At 39.3% G+C, this 17669-nt stretch overlaps 1 protein-coding gene across 2 annotated transcripts in view; it reads right to left on the bottom strand.

Annotated features, from left to right (window-relative positions):
• LOC124804755 (phosphatidylinositol 3-kinase catalytic subunit type 3) overlaps window positions 1-17669 on the bottom strand; it is a 93740-nt gene that overhangs the window by 25090 nt on the left and 50981 nt on the right. The window contains exons 10-13 of one of the 2 annotated variants that reach the window (XM_047265063.1): window positions 9140-9409; window positions 4295-4391; window positions 4069-4197; window positions 3858-3979 (exon numbers count right to left, since the gene is read on the bottom strand). In XM_047265063.1, coding sequence (XP_047121019.1) covers window positions 3858-3979; window positions 4069-4197; window positions 4295-4391; window positions 9140-9409 — 618 coding nt within the window. Of the gene's footprint in view, window positions 1-3857; window positions 3980-4068; window positions 4198-4294; window positions 4392-9139; window positions 9413-17669 lie in introns of both variants that reach the window. The other variant, XM_047265062.1, reaches the window with a different exon arrangement.

Here is a 17669-nt window from a genome sequence, read left to right on the forward strand (position 1 = left end):
GATAGGGTGTAACATTTTGAGGTAGCCAATAAGGGCCAAATCTGGGCTGATCTGACAAATGCCCTATAAAAATGCAGGAGGTGGACCTATCAGTTCCCCACACTTTCTGCTGAGATATTTCAAATATTCAATGATCTGAAGCATTTTGTTTGCAGTTCTTTTAGGTGTGGGAGCCCAGTTAATTCAGGGTCAAATAGTAGGCCCATAAAGTGCACATTGTCCTCAAAATGTAAAACACAGGCCCCCATTGTTAGCTCTGGTTGGTGATAACTTTGTGGAGATGGTTAAAATTGACAAAGCAGTCTTCTCTGTTGAGAACCTAAAATTAGTTTTATTCACCCAAGCTTCCAGCCTCCTGATTGTCAACTACTTGCCTCGTCTTTGTAAGGTCTGAGGAAGAGTAGATGATTGCAAAGTAATCTGCAAACAAAGAAAATCTGACAGGGCTCCAGACTTTGGAGGAGATTCCTTTGATAGTGATTGTAAACAGTGTGACACTGAGTACACTGTCTTGTGGGAACCTATTCTGCATGGCAACACCAGTTTGATATTAGAAGCACCATTTCCTCAAGGAAGGATTAGTTAAGCAGTGGCAGACATCCACGCAGTCCCCATTTATGAAGTTTGTGGAGGATGATGTACCTCCAGGAGATGTCTTGAAACACTAATCAAATGGTTTCAGCCTAAGAAGGAATCCTGTAGCACCATTTCCAGTAGAATTAAGTTGTCAAGGCCAGAATAGTACTGCCTGAAACTGCACTGGTTGCAGCACAGGCGACCTTGGGACTTGAGGAGCCAGATGAGGCAGCAGTTGGTAAGGGCTCCCAGTAACTGTTAGGGTCTGTTATGATCCTTGCCTGGTTTCACTCAAGGAATAAGGAATTAATATTGCCTCCTTCGAAGTCATAAGGTAGTGTCCATCAAACCAGATTCAATAGAAACAAGATAGGAACTCTCCTTTGCCTTCAGGACAAAGATGGCAGAGCATGGCATAATGTCTCTGATCCAGTTCTGGAACAGTGTGTCTGACCGCAGACAGAACTGATTTCAATTCCCACATGGAGAATGGAAGATTGTAGACCTCATCACAGTAGAAGCAGCACAGCCTCCTCATATCCACAGCCCTACAGAATACCTGGAATGCAGGAGCTCATTTGGATGACACAGTGATTGTAAAAAAGGGTTCCACTAAAATCTGAACTATGTCTTTGAACATGTCCACCAATGTCTCATTTCTCAACAAGGCCTTAAAGAGAAGTGCACTACCTTTGCATGAAATCTGCCCTGTTGAGTCCCAGACTTTTGCAATGAAGTGGACCGATTAATGGAAGTTACAAAATACCTCCTTGCATTCTCTTCCATTCTTTTATCACTTGCCTCACTTGTGCTCTTGCAGACCAGAAGACATGAAGCATTTCTGTAGTTGGATTGTGTTTGGATTTCTGCAAAACTGGAAGCCTGGCTCTGATTGCTGAGTGGTATTTGTCATTCCACCAAGGGACAGGTCATCATCTAAGGTGGTTGCCAGACTGGATAATGGAATCTGCGGCAGCTCATTTGATCTCACAGGTGATCTGGTCCATCTCCTGGTCACAATCCTGTTTGAAGATGGCCTGTTGAAAGCGTCCCAACCAATCTGCATTTGAACCATTTACCTTTACAGTCTCCTGTTAACCACTGTCCAAATTGGCAGACAAATCCACACTGGAAAGTGGACACTAGAAGGGAAATCTATGGCTACTTCCCACTGAACTGAATAGCTAGGGGGTAAAAATGATGTCAATGGCTGAAGATGATCCTGTAGCTGTAGAAAAGTTTGTCATCTCACCATAATTCAAAAGGCACTCGATAATTCCATCCATGGAGCAAGTGGTAGCCAAGCCCCACAGCACATTGAGTGCTTTGAAGTCACCCAAGAGGAGGAATGGACAGGGAAGTGCATGGAAGAGTTATATCAGTGCATCTGCAGGCAACAGATCATGGGGTGGAGGATATAGAGAACACACAATGATTTTAACTAGTGTGAGAATTTCCGTAGCAACTACGTGTATGGCTGTGGTAAGGGCAACCCCTTCATGCAGGTGTGTCAGTGACTTCAAAATGAGTTTCTTTTAAGCAGATGTAGAACAGACACTCCATAGCCAGGGTCTATAACTCTACCAAATATGATCGGTATCCATTTAAGTGCTACTGCAATAGGGAAGTCCCTATGGAAGTTATGGTTGTCTCTGTCCTTCTGCCTCAGCAGTGGCAATTTACATGAGAGGTCAGGGGGAACATGAGAAGGTGCCCAGCTTTCCAGTTCATGTGATATCAATGTCCTCGAGCATAAAATCATTATTGAAAGGGAAAATGCTCACTGATTCAATAGTTTTGCTGCCACTTTCTTCCACTTCAAACGACTTTTTGTGCGACAGTTTCCTTACTTACGAGAGGAGTTGCTTGGATGGGTAGAGAGAACAGCTTAATGGTTTTCTGATTTGTGTGCACTGGAATGTGGCCGAGATTCCAAAAGATTTCCGGTTCAAGTGTAGCTCTTTCCCCCACAGGTTCACTGACAAGCACATGTAGTTTTACCTGAATCTGTGGCCTGGGTTTGTTTGGAGGCATCACCTTGGCAATTGGCTCCTTAAGGGTCGATGCAGAAGAAATAGTGAACACTGGAGGGTATGAAAGCTTTTATAGCTTCACCATAGGGCATGCTTCTCTTAACTTTCAACTCCTGAATTTTCCTTTCTTTGTTTTAAACTGCACACTTTCTTCTCCATAATGGGTGATCCATGGAGCAGCCTACATTTCAGAAGAAATGTAGAAGAGTTACCGAATTCATGAGCTGAGCCTCCATAATTTCCACATGTAGCTGTCCCAGCACATGCCATAATGGTATGACCAAATCTTTGACATCAGAAGCATCGCATTTGGTTGGGGACATACTGATGAACCTTAAGACTGATACAGCTTGCACAAATACGTACAGGTAATTCCGGTGTGTTGCACATTAGAATAAATGCTGCTGTTTTTTAAAATGTGCTATTGACTCATAGTTCTGCATTTACATGACACCCAAATTTTTCCACTACTAAAATAACTCCTCAGGGTCCATTTCCAATATATTGCAGCAGGTTCTATGGCTAATTTCTTACTAACTATGGAGATGGACTGATAAAGCAAAGAATGAGGATGGTCTCCACATAAGTGAAGAAATGAATATTTGGAAAACACTGACAAGAAGGAAACACTGACAAGAAAGAGGGACATGGTGATGGAACATTTGTTAAGACATCAAGAATAAATACCATGATACTAAAGGGTGCTGCAAGGGTAAAAATTACAGGAAGACAGATTTGGAATATATTCAACAAGGATGTAGGATGAAAGTGTTACTCAGGTGAAGAAGTTGGCACAAGAAAGGAACTCATTGTGGGTCACATCAAACCAGTCACAAGACTGATGACAAAAGTGTTGAGTGCAAGTCAAAATATCTTTTCCCAGATAAAAGATCTGCAATTCTCATTTTCACTTTTGAGAAATAAAATATGAACCATAAGGCTTTTAGACACAATAATGGTTAATATTCTTCTTGAGTTTGCAACCACAACATGTTGCAACACACACACACACACACACACACACACACACACACACACACACACACATTGGTGCATGAAGGTCAGTCCATTTGTAAGAATTAATGGGCAGAAGTCCTAAATAACTTTAATGCTATAATATTCCATATTTGCCTATAATGTGATCATGACAGTTTTTTATGTAGTTTATCACTAAAGATTATTTAATTTTTATTTGGAAGAATGAAAGTTAAAAATCAGCCAAAAAAAAGAGACAAGAATACAACTTACTTCTCAGGCACAACACCTTTAATTAGAACATCTGGGTCCAGAGGAAATGGAAGAGGCTCAAAATTGGCAAAATTAATCTTGAATGCTTCAGGATCTCCCAATAAGGCCTGGAGTCTCTCAGTCTGTGTGAAAGTATGTTTTCTTCAATAACTGTTTTGAATACATACAATCATAAAAAGTACATGGATCAAATAATATAGCTAACACATACCTTTTTCTTTCTGTTTCCACTCTCTCTTGCAACTGTTTTAACAAGCTTCACAAGTTTATCAATGAAGCCCTGTTGACGGGATAGAAAGACTCTTCGCTTTTGCAGATCAGCATTACCTTTGAGTAGAGTCTACAACAGATATATAACAAGAAGTGGGCTGGAACACTCAAAACTATGAGCTTCGCCAGATTATAGAACATTAAAATTATGAGCTATCAATACGTACCTGTGAGAACATTCTCATAACTGTTAAGTACATATCTCTGACTCTGCTATCCTGCTTCACAGCAGGTTCTTGGTCTTCACATTCTATCAACAGGTACCTAAGATATAATTTTAGTTAGCAATATTTTAAAGATTCAATTAGTTGACATGTCAAGTTTAAATACTGATCATATAAGAATTGTTTAAAAAACAGCTGGTACAGACTGTATTTGAGTGAGTAGGGCACTTTTGTTTAAAACAAATAGCCAATCAGCACAAAACTGTCTTAATACTTCAGAATTAAGAACAACTTTTTCAATTTTCCAATTTTCTGTTCAGCACAGAGTCCAGTTAACTTATATTTTACAATACCTTTAACTCGTATTGTTTATTATGACACGAATTGCTCTAGTTTCTTTTACTGAATAAAGAAATTTAAAGTGTGTATAAGGAAAAAAGCTTTGATGATTGCACTACTGCACAGTATGTAAAGGTAACACACCATCATTTTTATTTTAATGCATTCAGGTATTGCTGCTCAGTGTCAGAAGGTACCTATGAAAGAAAGAGAGAGAGAGAGAGAGAGAGAGAGAGAGAGAGAGAGATAGATAGCACAACCACCTAATATGGCCATGTTACAATCATCATGATACTATTTTTTGCCACCTGGCACTATAAATGGCAAGATTGCTGGAGGAAGACTGAATTTTACTAGCTACCAGTGGTTCATAACTGGGGCACCTTCAAATGTGGCATGCATTGTAACACGAATACCTGAGGCCATGCTAGGAACCACAAAATAAAGTAGTAACAAACATTGTTGGACACCAAGATTTTTTTTGGACACACTGTCTTGGTAAAAAGAGAAAGGTAAGAAAAAGCCTCCTGAAATGGGTCAACTCTTACTCTATGATTCTTGCCTATGATCTTTCTTCCAATGCCATATTAGTTCTCACAGTTTGTGTTCCCCTATCTGCTAGTTATCTTCACACTACCTTACGTCCTGGAAGAAACAGTTTATTCTGATAGTTCCTACATCTTCTATACTGGATTTTCTTCATTATGAACTTGGGTTTTGAAAAAGACTGTTTAATTTTGTTGCAAATTGTATGACCAAATATGTTCATTAATGCTTATGTATTCATAAAATGATCTGAATTTATGAAGAAGCTATTCTTTCACGATATCATGAACCATTACAAACAAGGTGTCGTACAACAAAAAGGGATGAATATTCCCTTCTTCTATCTATCATCCTTCAATGAAATCTGCCAGCTAACTGGTCTCCTAGTTTTTCTTGACAAGTTTAACTATAATAATGTTCTCTCGTTTCCCGTTTAGTGAATTCATTGAACCGATACAATGTATCAATTACTGTCAGTCCCATCAGCCGGCAAAGATGATGGGAGTAACACTTATCAAAACAGCAAGGCATTTTGATGAACTCTTTCACCTGGATCCCACATCTCAACTTAAATCTTGACTCCTCATCACAACACACTTTTATGCCCTATGAAAACTCTTTACCACATATGTAAGTGGAAAGCAGTGTTGTAAAACCCACAAAATGCAAATTGCCAGTACCATTTTCTGTGAAATGTATGCAAGGTAAGGATGATGTATGAAGAAATGTTTATCAGCCAATTTCCATACAGGTTTTGAGATTATGAAGCTCATCTTTACAGTGAACGGTCACAGGTAAGTCATTTAGAAAATCAGTATCAGAACTTTTGAACTCTTAACACTTTGCTGTCCACACGTCTCTTATAAATTTATTTGCTTGGCACTGGCAGCGCTAATCTGGATTACCTGGCTTGTCGCCAGCCGTTCTGGAGATTATGAAGAGATTATAAATTGTTACGTTTTACTAATCTCGTCATTAGTTCTCATAAGTTCTCAACCCTTCTCCCCTACTTTCATGAAATTCTGAAGATACACATATGTAAATAAATACAAAATTTGTTTGTTTCATATATTTGTTTATTTGCATTGTCTCTGGGACTTAGAATTTCTCTTTCGTATGATATGCAGCAAAACAGCCTCCAAGACGTAATGCAACTCCACAAGACTTGCACATTAAGTTTGTTGTTCTTTTTTTGTTTTTGGAACATACATGGCAGTTTCTTTGTTTTCATTTATTCGTTTCAGAAATACGTAGGCCTATTAGCTGGTGTTGCTTTATGTGACCGGAAAGTCTGTCAACCAGATCATGATGAGACGTATGCGATGTAGTGGCAATCTCCAAGTTTTGCTCCACGCACTCATCGTAAATAATCGAATCTTCTCTTGTGTGCCATGATGAAAGGGCACAGGTACTTATAAAAACAAAGAACTTGTGGACATGTGTAACTTATTGTTACCTAAACAGATCACCAACAGAATGCCAAAGATACTGAAGTGCTGTCGCCTGCCACTGTGCGATACTGGCTGTGGCCGAGCGGTTCTAGGCGCTTCAGTCTGGAACCATGTGAACGCTACGGTTGCAGGTTCGAATCCTGCCTTAGGCATGGATGTGTGTGATGGCCTTACGTTATTTAGGCTTAAGTAGTTCTAAGTTCTAGGGGACTGATGACCTCGGATGTTAAGTCCCATAGTGCTCAGAGCCATTTGAACGTTTTTTGCACGATACTATACTCACTACACCACTGTCGTGTCGCTGGCCATTGACCATTACTTCACGCACGACACCACTGTGGTGTCGCCGGATGGCAGAGTGTTATGAGGTGGCAAACCTACTCTGCAATATGCTCTGCACATCCACCTTGTCTGCAACAATACTACAAGGTGCACCACTTCTGCCATTTCTTCCCCAACATTTGAGGCTTCAATGAAAAAAATTGGTTACACATGTATCATTCAAAGTATTTTCATTGCTGGCCACTACTTTCTCCCAGCTTGCGGGCAATGTACAAATCCAACATCACAAAAATTGTTCATCATCTTAGGCGCTCCACGAATCGATCCAATTTGTGACTACTTCACGAGATCGGAAGTGTTGGTCAACCAAGCCATGCGCCATTGATCTAAACAGGTGGTAGTCAGAGGGAGCGATGTCTGGAGAATATGGCAGGTGTGGTAGGACTACCCTTTTTAACATTTCCAAGTATGTTTTGACCTTTTTTGCAACATGGGCTCAAGCATTGTCATGCTGCAAAATCAGTTTATCGTGCCTCTCGCTGTACTGCGGCCTTTTGTCTTTTAATGCTCAGCTCAAATGCATTAATTACATTCGATAACGAGCACCTGTGATTGTTTTACTTGCTTTTAACACCTCATAATACCCAATGCTGAGCTGGTCCCACCAAATGCAGAGCATGATCTTGGAGCCATGAATATTTGGTATGGCCGTCAACGTGGAAGCACGGCCGGGATATCCCCATGATTTTTTGCATTTAGGGTTGTCGTAATGAACCCTTTTTTTGTCCCTAGTCACAATGTGACACAGAAATCCCTTCCATTTTTGCCTCTGAAGCAACTGCTCACAAACACACAAATGCTGTTCAACATTTCTTGGTTGCAGCTCACAAGACACCCAAGTTCTCTCTTTCTGAATCATGCCCATAGCCCTGAGACATTTTGAAATAGCTGGCTGTGTCACTCCCACTAATCACACCAATTCTCCTTGAGTTTGATGTGAGTCTTCACTCAGCAATGTCTCCAATTCTGCATTTTCGAAAACATTCTCTCTTCCACCACCCTGCCAGTCTACGATGTTAAAATCACTGTGCTTGAAGTGTTGAAACCACTCACAACACGTTCTTTCACTAATAGTGTTCTTACCACACGTACTTGAGAGCATTCGATGATACTCGGCCACTGTTTTCTTCATATTGAAACAAAACGGCACCACCTCTCACAAATGACTATAATTAGGCTCACAAACTGACATTTTCAATCAAGAACAACTTTATGATGCAGACAAATCAACTAATGTTTGAATGAGGTCATGTTGACTGAGGTCCAAGGTAACTGCCTGACGTCTGCGATCTGTTTCTTTTGACCGCTACTTACCGTTGTCGCACCTATTGGCAAACAGCGGAAACAACGTTGTACACCTTGTAGTTACTTCTCAGTTTTCCACAGTTAAATTTGCCTTTTCAATTTATAATCTCCATATTCTCTTTGTCCGAATGGCTTACAAATTTTATATTGACAAAATCTTAAACATCGCTGTTAAACAGCAACAGTGTAAATCTGAAGAAGTTGAAAACAAATCAACTGGTTGGCTGATTTTCTTCGACCTCTTATTTTGTCCTTATTTTACCTGTCTTGACAATTCCACACACCCGCCCCTCATACTCCCATTTCTTTCTGAATTTCTAAATCTCTCCCCATACACTGCTCATAACTCTCAGATTTTAATGTAACTCCAAAAGCTGAATACTGACTGTCAGTTCACTGTCACTACTTATTTCTTTCGTGCCCTCGTCTCCCCTGTTCTGGCCTTTTGGTGTTATTTTCTTTGCCCCAACACTTTTACATCTTAAACTTTTTACTGCCTTCCGCTTTTTCCACATTTCTTAAAAAGTATTAAGAAATTCATAACTGACAGTACTTTTTAATTTGTACCTATCAAACCTGATCACATTACTTCTGTTTGTGCACCTGGTTAGTACTAAATCCTGTCTAATAATTTCTGCGGCCACGTGAGTGTGTGGTTCTGCGTACTATTGCTGGAAAAGAACTAGTGCTCAAAAACTAATGTGAATACAGTTTCCTGTTATGTGTTACTGTGCTCCATGCATTGATCTGCTATAGATGAGTGATTGCCTTTCCTTTATTTTACATACTGTTCCATCCAGGAATTTCACTGTTGCAACAACAACAAAAACAATCAAAATTAATATGATTCACATGCAATACTTGCCAGTAGAAGTAGTTGGCAAGAGTGGAATTTTGACAGGCACGATGTATGAGAAATGATGCTAGGTCACATCCACCTGACATATCATCTTCCAGACAACTTGCATCTATAGTAGCATCAGGCAGTTGATTTTGTGTTGCAGTCTCAGCTAAAGATGCAGAGCGAACTATCTGAGAAGCACCATCATCAGTGTTGGGTAATTCATGCACTGGTGTAGGAGTAAAGCTCTGAGACTTTTTCAAGATTCCTGAATCCCCACTCTCCTTGTTGTCACTGCTATAAAGAAAATTTACAATTATAAAATTGGTCCAATAATTGATGAAAGCAAATATGACAAACACATAAGACTGACAAGTTCAAAAGAACTAAAAATTAATGGCCCAGCAATTTCAGTATTAAAAACATGCTTCAGTTTATGTTACAGTACTTGTATGCAAACATTAACATTGTTTACAGTGTTAAAATCTGGTTCAGTAGGACCATCTCTTATTAACATCTACACATAAAAATACAGATAAGCAAATCACCTTCAATTACACGTCCCTTTCACCCCTTCTGACATCCTCAAATTTTCGAGAAAGTATCTTACAATAATATTACAGACATCTTTCTGACAGCAGAATTTTGTAACTCTCTCTTAACTTGGTTTTCAAAAAGCCAGCTTAAAATAAATACATAAGTAATCTGGTAAATGAAGTCCTAACAGAGCTATGGATGAAATCTTACCACTTAAAGACCTTCGATAGTATGGAATATAAAATTCTACCTTGTAAACTTTAATATTATAGCTTCAATGACATATCATTTGCAAGGCTGGATTATTATTCTCTTAACAGAACAGGAGGTCACACTGGCCGCCAAAGGAATAAAAGCATGCCGAGAACAAAGGAACACAAAATACAGAGCCCCAAAAGACAGTTCAGCCATGCAATTTTACTTTCCAGGGACCATAACTGTATCTCATTATGCAGTAGACTGTGTTAAATGATTTACAAATATAATAAGTTTTGAAAATAATTTATCATCTGCCACAGTCACATTAATTTTAAAACTAAATTAACTGTTTCGCCGATCATTTGCCATCCTCGGATCTATAACACAAACAAGTTTGAAACTTATAAGAGAAGATATGCAGATTATGCCAAGATTAAAATGAAATACAGTAAAATAAAGTGACGTCATACATGTGTTACATTTTAATAAAAATTTGAAAGAGTATATGTAAATTTTTAATCTGTGGAATGAATAAAACTGCAACACAAAGTCTGCAGTTAGTGTATCTTAAGACACAGACGTGTTGCATTTGTAAAAGCAGGTATATTTTACACATATTATGACAGTATGCAAATAATAGTGTTTAAAGTTTTTACGTAGGTGTTTAAAATTTCATCTTTAATAAGAAGTATCATACACCTTATTGTTAAAAAGAAACAGTGAATATTTGCAGAGAGTTCTTGATGCAAATAATTTCATTTCTTACTGGGAGATGGCACCGCATTCTGGCATCCTGATCACCACATGCAAGCTCATTTCCTTCTTGACAGTGCTCCAGCTCAGACAACGTAGGCAGGCAACAGGTGAACTCAACTCTCTATATGCTCACATGATTGCAGCTCCAGAGACTGTGTTTATAAAATGTCATCTAAAAAATTTAGATCATTGCAACTGTCATCTGGAGCTGTATGTAAACATCACAAGTACATGACAAATGAAATCCACCTGCTGCCTGCCTGCGGCGTCTGAGTGAGAGTGCTATCAACAAGGAAATAAGCATGTGTGCGGCGACCAGGATGCTAGACATCACTGCTTTCTGCTCAGAAACAAAATTATCTGCCTCATACAAATCCCTGCTCATTTTCAATACTACTTTTTAACAACAGTATTTATAAATAAGATATTTCTTATTTAACATGAATTTTTAAAGGACTTTAACAAAAAATAAATCTGGTGTTAACTTATTGTTATACTATCAGACTATGTATTGGGCCATATCCATGCAGATGGTGCAGTAAGGAAGGGACACCAACAGCTGTGGGGGCTTTGGAATCTGAGTGTGATTCAAAATTTCACACCTAGCCCAAGTGTCTAGAGTGTTTGTGCACCTGATGGGTGCAGCTGCTTCGGCAAGCATGTGAGGTGGCATCATCCTTTGATGAGGGTTTACCAATACATCGCAGCCCTGCGACTGTAGCCGGTCTTTCACTAGTCACTGGAGTCAGATACAGGCACAGTATTTTGATCCTGTCTGATAAAACATTTCATTGTTTGGACTTTTCCCTGGAATGTAGTGTGTGGTTAGACAACTCAGGTATGCCCTGGACTTACACTGTTTATGAATTCACCTCGTGGTCTCCACTGTCAGTCACCGCTGTGACCATCTGTTTTGTTCCGCCAATCTCCTCATTACTGCTAGTGTGGGTAATCAAACTGTTTCTACCTATGCAGAGTAAGATAGAAAAGGGGGCTCCAACCTAAACAACAACGTATATGGTAGGGGAGATGCAGTTCAACAGCTGAAACCTAGGCACAAATGCATATCTTGCATAACTTATAAGCTACAGCTAACAGGCCTCCAAATGACAGTAGTAGTAGTAGTAGTAGTAGTAGTAGTTTTCTTCAGTCCTGAGACTGATTTGATGCAGCTCTCCATGCTACTCTATCCTGTGCGAGCTTCTTCATCTCCCAGTACTTACTGCAACCTACATCCTTCTGAATCCTGCTTAGTGTATTCATCTCTTGGTCTCCCTCTACGATTTTTACCCTCCACGCTGCCCTCCAATACTAAATTGGTGATCCCTTGATGCCTCAGAACATGTCCTACCAACTGGTCCCTTCTTTTCAAGTTGTGCCACACACTCCTCTTCTCCCCAATTCTATTCAATACTTCCTCATTAGTTATGTGATCTACCCATCTAATCTTCAGCATTCTTCTGTAGCACCACATTTTGAAAGATTCTATTCTCTTCTTGTCCAACTATTTATCGTCCATGTTTCACTTCTATACATGGCTACACTCCATAGAAATACTTTCAGAAACAACTTCCTGATACTTAAATCTATACTCGATGTTAACAAATTTCTCTTCTTCAGAAACGCTTTCCTTGCCATTGCCAGTCTACATTTTATATCCTCTCTACTTCGACCATCATCAGTTATTTTGCACCACAAATAGCAAAACTCATTTCCTAATCTAATTCCCTCAGCATCACCCGACTTAATTTGACTACATTCCATTATCCTCGTTTTGCTTTTGTTGATGTTCATCTTATATCCTCCTTTCAATACACTGTCCATTCCGTTCAACTGCTGTTCCAAGTCCTTTGCTGTCTCTGACAGAATTACAATGTCATCGGCGAACCTCAAAGTTTTTATTTCTTCTCCATGGATTTTAATACCTACTCCGAATTCTTCTTTTGTTTACTTTACTGCTTGCTCAATATTCAGATTGAATAACATCGGGGACAGGCTACAACCCTGTCTCACTCCCTTCCCAACCACTGGTTCCCTTTCATGTCCTTCTACTCTTATAACTGCCATCTGGTTTCTGTACAAATTGTAAATAGCCTTTCGCTCCCTGTATTTTACCCCTGCCACCTTTAGAATTTGAAAGAGAGTATTCCAGTCAACATTGTCAAAAGCTTTCTCTAAGTCCACAAATGCTAGAAATGTAGGTTTGCCTTTCCTTAATCTATTTTCTAAGATAATTCGTAGGGTCAGTATTGCCTCACATGTTCCAACATTTCTGCGGAATCCAAACTGATCTTCGCCGAGGTCGGCTTCTACTAGTTTTTTTCATTTGTGTGTAAAGAATTCGCGTTAGTATTTTGCAGCTGTGACTTATTAAACAGATAGTTCTGTAATTGGGATTGGAATTATGATATTCTTCTTGAAGTCTGAGGGTATTTCGCCTGTCTCATACATCTCGCTCACCAGATGGTAGAGTTTTGTCAGGACTGGCTCTCCCAAGGCCGCCAGTAGTTCCAATGAAATGTTGTCTACTCCCGGGGCCTTGTTTCGACTCAGGTCTTTCAGTGCTCTGTCAAACTCTTCACGCAGTATCAAATCTCCCATTTCATCTTCGTCTACATCCTCTTCCATTTCCATAATATTGTCCTCAAGTATATTGCCCTTGTATAGACCCTCTGTATACTCCTTCCACTTTTCTGCTTTCCCTTCTTTGCTTAGAACTGGGTTTCCATCTGAGCTCTTGATATTCATACAAGTGGCTCTCTTTTCTCCAAAGGTCTCTCTAATTTTCCTGTAGGCAGTATCTATCTTACCCCTAGTGCGATAAGCCTCTACATCCTTAGATTTGTCCTCGAGCCATCCCTGCTTAGCCATTTTGCACTTCCTGTCGATCTTGTTTGTATTCCTTTTTGCCTGCTTCATTTACTGCATTTTTATATTTTCTCCTTTCATCAATTAAATTCAATATTTCTTCTGTTACCCAAGGATTTCTACTAGCCCTCATCTTTTACCTACTTGATCCTCTGCTGCCTTCACTACTTCATCCCTCACAGCTACCCATTCTTCTTCTACTGTATTTCTTTCCCCCATTCCTGCCAATTGTTCCCTTATGCTCTCCCTGAAACTCTGTACAACCTCTGGTTTAGTCAGTTTATCCAGGTCCCATACCTTTAAATTCCCACCTTTTTGCAGTTTCTTCAGTTTTAATCTGCAGTTCGTAACCAATAGATTGTTGTCAGAGTCGACATCTGCCCCTGGAAATGTCTTACAATTTAAAACCTGGTTCCTAGATCTCTGTCTTACCATTAAATAATCTATCCGATACCTTCTAGTATCTCCAGGATTCTTCCATGTATACAACCTTCTTTTATGATTCTTGAATGAAGTGTTAGCTATGATTAAGTTGTGCTCTGTGCAAAATTCTACCAGGCGGCTTCCTCTTTCATTTCTTACCCCCAATCCATATTCACCTACTATGTTTCCTTCTCTCCCTTTTCCTACTCTCGAATTCCAGTCACCAATGACTATTAAATTTTCATCTCCCTTCACTACCTGAATAATTTCTTTTATCTCATCATACATTTCATCAATTTCTTCATCATCTGCAGAGCTAGTTGGCATATAAACTTGTACTACTGTAGTAGGCATGGGCTTCGTGTCTATCTTGGCCACAATAATGCGTTCACTATGCTGTTTGTAGTAGCTTGCCCACACTACTATTTTTTTATTCATTATTAAACCTACTCCTGCATTACCCCTATTTGATTTTGTATTTATAACCCTGTATTCACGTGACCAAAAGTCTTGTTCCTCCTGCCACCGAACTTCACTAATTCCCACTATATCTAACTTCAACCTATCTATTTCACTTTTTAAATTTTCTAACCTATCTGCCCAATTAAGGCATCTGACATTCCAGGCCCCGATCCGTAGAACGCCAGTTTTCTTTCTCCTGATAATGATGTCCTCTTGAGTAATCCCCACCCAGAGATCCGAATGGGGGACTATTTTACCTCCGGAATATTTTACCCAAGAGGGCGCCATCATCATTTAACCATACAGTAGAGCTGCATGCCCTCGGGAAAAATTACGGCTGTAGTTTCCCCTTGCTTTCAGCCATTCACAGTACCAGCACAGCAAGGCCGTTTTGGTTAGTGTTGCAAGGCCATAGCAGTCAATCATCCAGACTGTTGCCCCTGAAACTACTGAAAAGGCTGCTGCCCCTCTTCAGGAACACATTAGATCAAGTAATTTTAGGCCTATTGCGGTATGTAACTTCAGGTCCTTTTTTGACAGCTCGTAAACAAAGTACAAACTGAGAGGAAACAACCACAAAGTAAGTACTTAGTAGAAAGTTGGCATGTTTGTAGAGGACTGATTGTCAAAGCTCATGTAATGCAAGAAAACTTCCTAAGAATGTGACTTCTTTTTCTGATTCAGAGTTTGTTGTAAGGTTTTTACACAATTACGCAGAACAACATGCCATTATTTTACCAGGCAGAAGTGGCACTCAGTATAATGCAAATTTCAAACTTCTACCTTCAAGTGATAATAAAGCCAAAATTTTTGAAACTTACATGGCTTCCTTTACAAATGATATGACCGTAAAACCAGTATCAAGTAGTGTGTTTTGTAATATTCGGAAATAGATATGCCTAGAAATAGTTGTCATGAAGCCCAAATCAGATCTCTGTGCATTTTGCCGAAGGCATTTCAGTTCAGGAACTGCAATGGCTTCAGTGCCTGAAGAAACTAAAATGGGAACTATTGAAAAAACGAGGTCCCATCTACAACTTGTTGCAAAAGAAAGAGAGTTTTATAAGGGAACTATCAAAAAGACTAAGGAAAATTTTGAAGATGGTGATAGAAGTTGTGTACACTGCAGTTTTGACATGGCCCAGCAGGTTCACATATCTAGTAACCCATTGCAGCCTGGACCTATTTATTTCTTGGTACCGTTCAGAATAGGAATATTTGGGGTTATGTGTGAGACTGAACAAACAAGTAAACTATCTACTCCCAGAAAGTGTAGGAACAACAAAGGGATCTATGTTGTTGTCAGTCTTTTCCACAACTACTTGGAAAACTACAGTCATGGAGATGACACAATGTTCAATCATGCTGACAATTGTGTAGGTCAGAACAAGAACAATATCTTATTAGGATATCTTGCTTGGAGAATCAGTAATATCAAAAATAAGAATTGTTTTGTCATTCATGCCAGTAGGCCACATGAAATTTGCATGGGACTGGGCATTTGGAGTTTTAAAGGAAAGATTTAGGGTCACCTATATCTCTTCCATACAAAAATTCGCCGACTGCATTGAGAAATCTACACCTACAACACATGTTGCTGTGGGCAATTAAATAGTTGAAGTTGCTGTGAATACATATGACTGGCTATATTTCTTGAAGGATAGTAATGCTAACAAAGTACCTCACAGAACTAAATACAACCACTTTGAGTTCAACATTAGCTACAAAGGTAGAGTACATTGCAAATTGCACATTGATGGAAATGAATTTGTGTACCGCATCTTCCCCAATGACAATGGACCCACTGGGTTTCCTGCTGCAGTAATTCCTCCAGGGATGACAAGACAACGAAAAGAGTACCTTTTTAAAAAGAGAACTACAAAGACATTCCGTGTCCCGAAGTAGGCTCAGAATGTGAACCAGAAACTCTAGTCAGCGACAGTGAAGATCCTGAAGAAGAACCTGACCAATCAAATATTCCAGAACCAAAGAACAGGAGAAAATGCTCAGACTTCCTATTACCTATTGGTGACACACAAGAATCAGTGCCGGACTGGGTTTGAATCCAGATATCCTGCTTATCATGAGTGGTCGCCTTAACCATCTCAGCGACACACACACACACACACACACACACACACACACACACACTGGATCAATCCAATCCTCCGAATGCTACACTGACTGTGCCCCTATTGCTCATAAGATTACTTGGATTCTTGCAACAAGGTTAATGAAATAGCTATGGCGACTGCTCATAACAAGTGAGAAATCCACTTTGCTCCTGCAAAGATTTTCTACATCACCAATATGCAATATTTCCACACCTAATACAGTTGATGTCAAAATAATTCACAATTGCAAATAAATTTTGTAAGATTTTGTTGACTATGGCACTTATGTATGCTCTTTTAAATTTTACTGAAAAATGTCAAATGCACATGATCAGTCAGTCAATAGCCCACCAAGGGATTTGCTTTTACACTCAGGACCTTCCTTCATATATATTCACGACAAAGTGACATGTGAGTGAACTACTGTCTCTCTTAAGGTACATCACCACTTAAATTCACTGCATTATTTTAATTTTGATGTAAACTGCATAACTTCTTGTAACTTATTTGTCATTTAGATCTGAGGGTGGACTGTGATGACCAAAACAGGTAATTTACTTCTGAAACTGGTGTGATTGTGCTTAACAATACATTATTTTCAAGATGAGCAATCACTGTCAGCTCCTATTTGACTGAACTGTGTTTCTTGTTATAATATGTTTAACGAAAAATTTAACTACCTACTCGTCATTTAATGAGTGACGTTTACATAAATCTGATCTCTCTTATCTTAAATGATTGAGATAGTCTGATTTTGGTGAAAAAGGACTGAAAGCACTTCACTTCATTATAATGCTTCGTTATCAGTAAATATAGTTCCCATTTTATTGATATTGCCAACATCACTTTTTCCCTCTGAACAGGAGTCTTAATTCAAGCTGATACAGCTGCCAAACTGAGTCTTACTGAAATATGACCTGAAACAACTACTAACTATACCTTTACAAGACTTGAGTAACGTGACCAAGCAGTTATCATCTTAAGTTCTCCAGATCAACCCTAGTCAACACATATTATGAATAAAAATCACACATTATGACAGTAAGATACTTCCAGTCTGAGTCATAGTCATTCCGTTCTGTTCAAGGAGCAGAGCAACAGACTCGATCATTGCTCCCTCTTGTTGGCAGAGTGGGGAAACCACATCTGTAACTGCAGGAATCAGTAGTGACTAGCAACAATTCCCATACAGTGAT

Source organism: Schistocerca piceifrons, chromosome 7 (assembly GCF_021461385.2).
Source record: "Schistocerca piceifrons isolate TAMUIC-IGC-003096 chromosome 7, iqSchPice1.1, whole genome shotgun sequence".
Lineage (NCBI taxonomy): Eukaryota > Metazoa > Arthropoda > Insecta > Orthoptera > Acrididae > Schistocerca > Schistocerca piceifrons.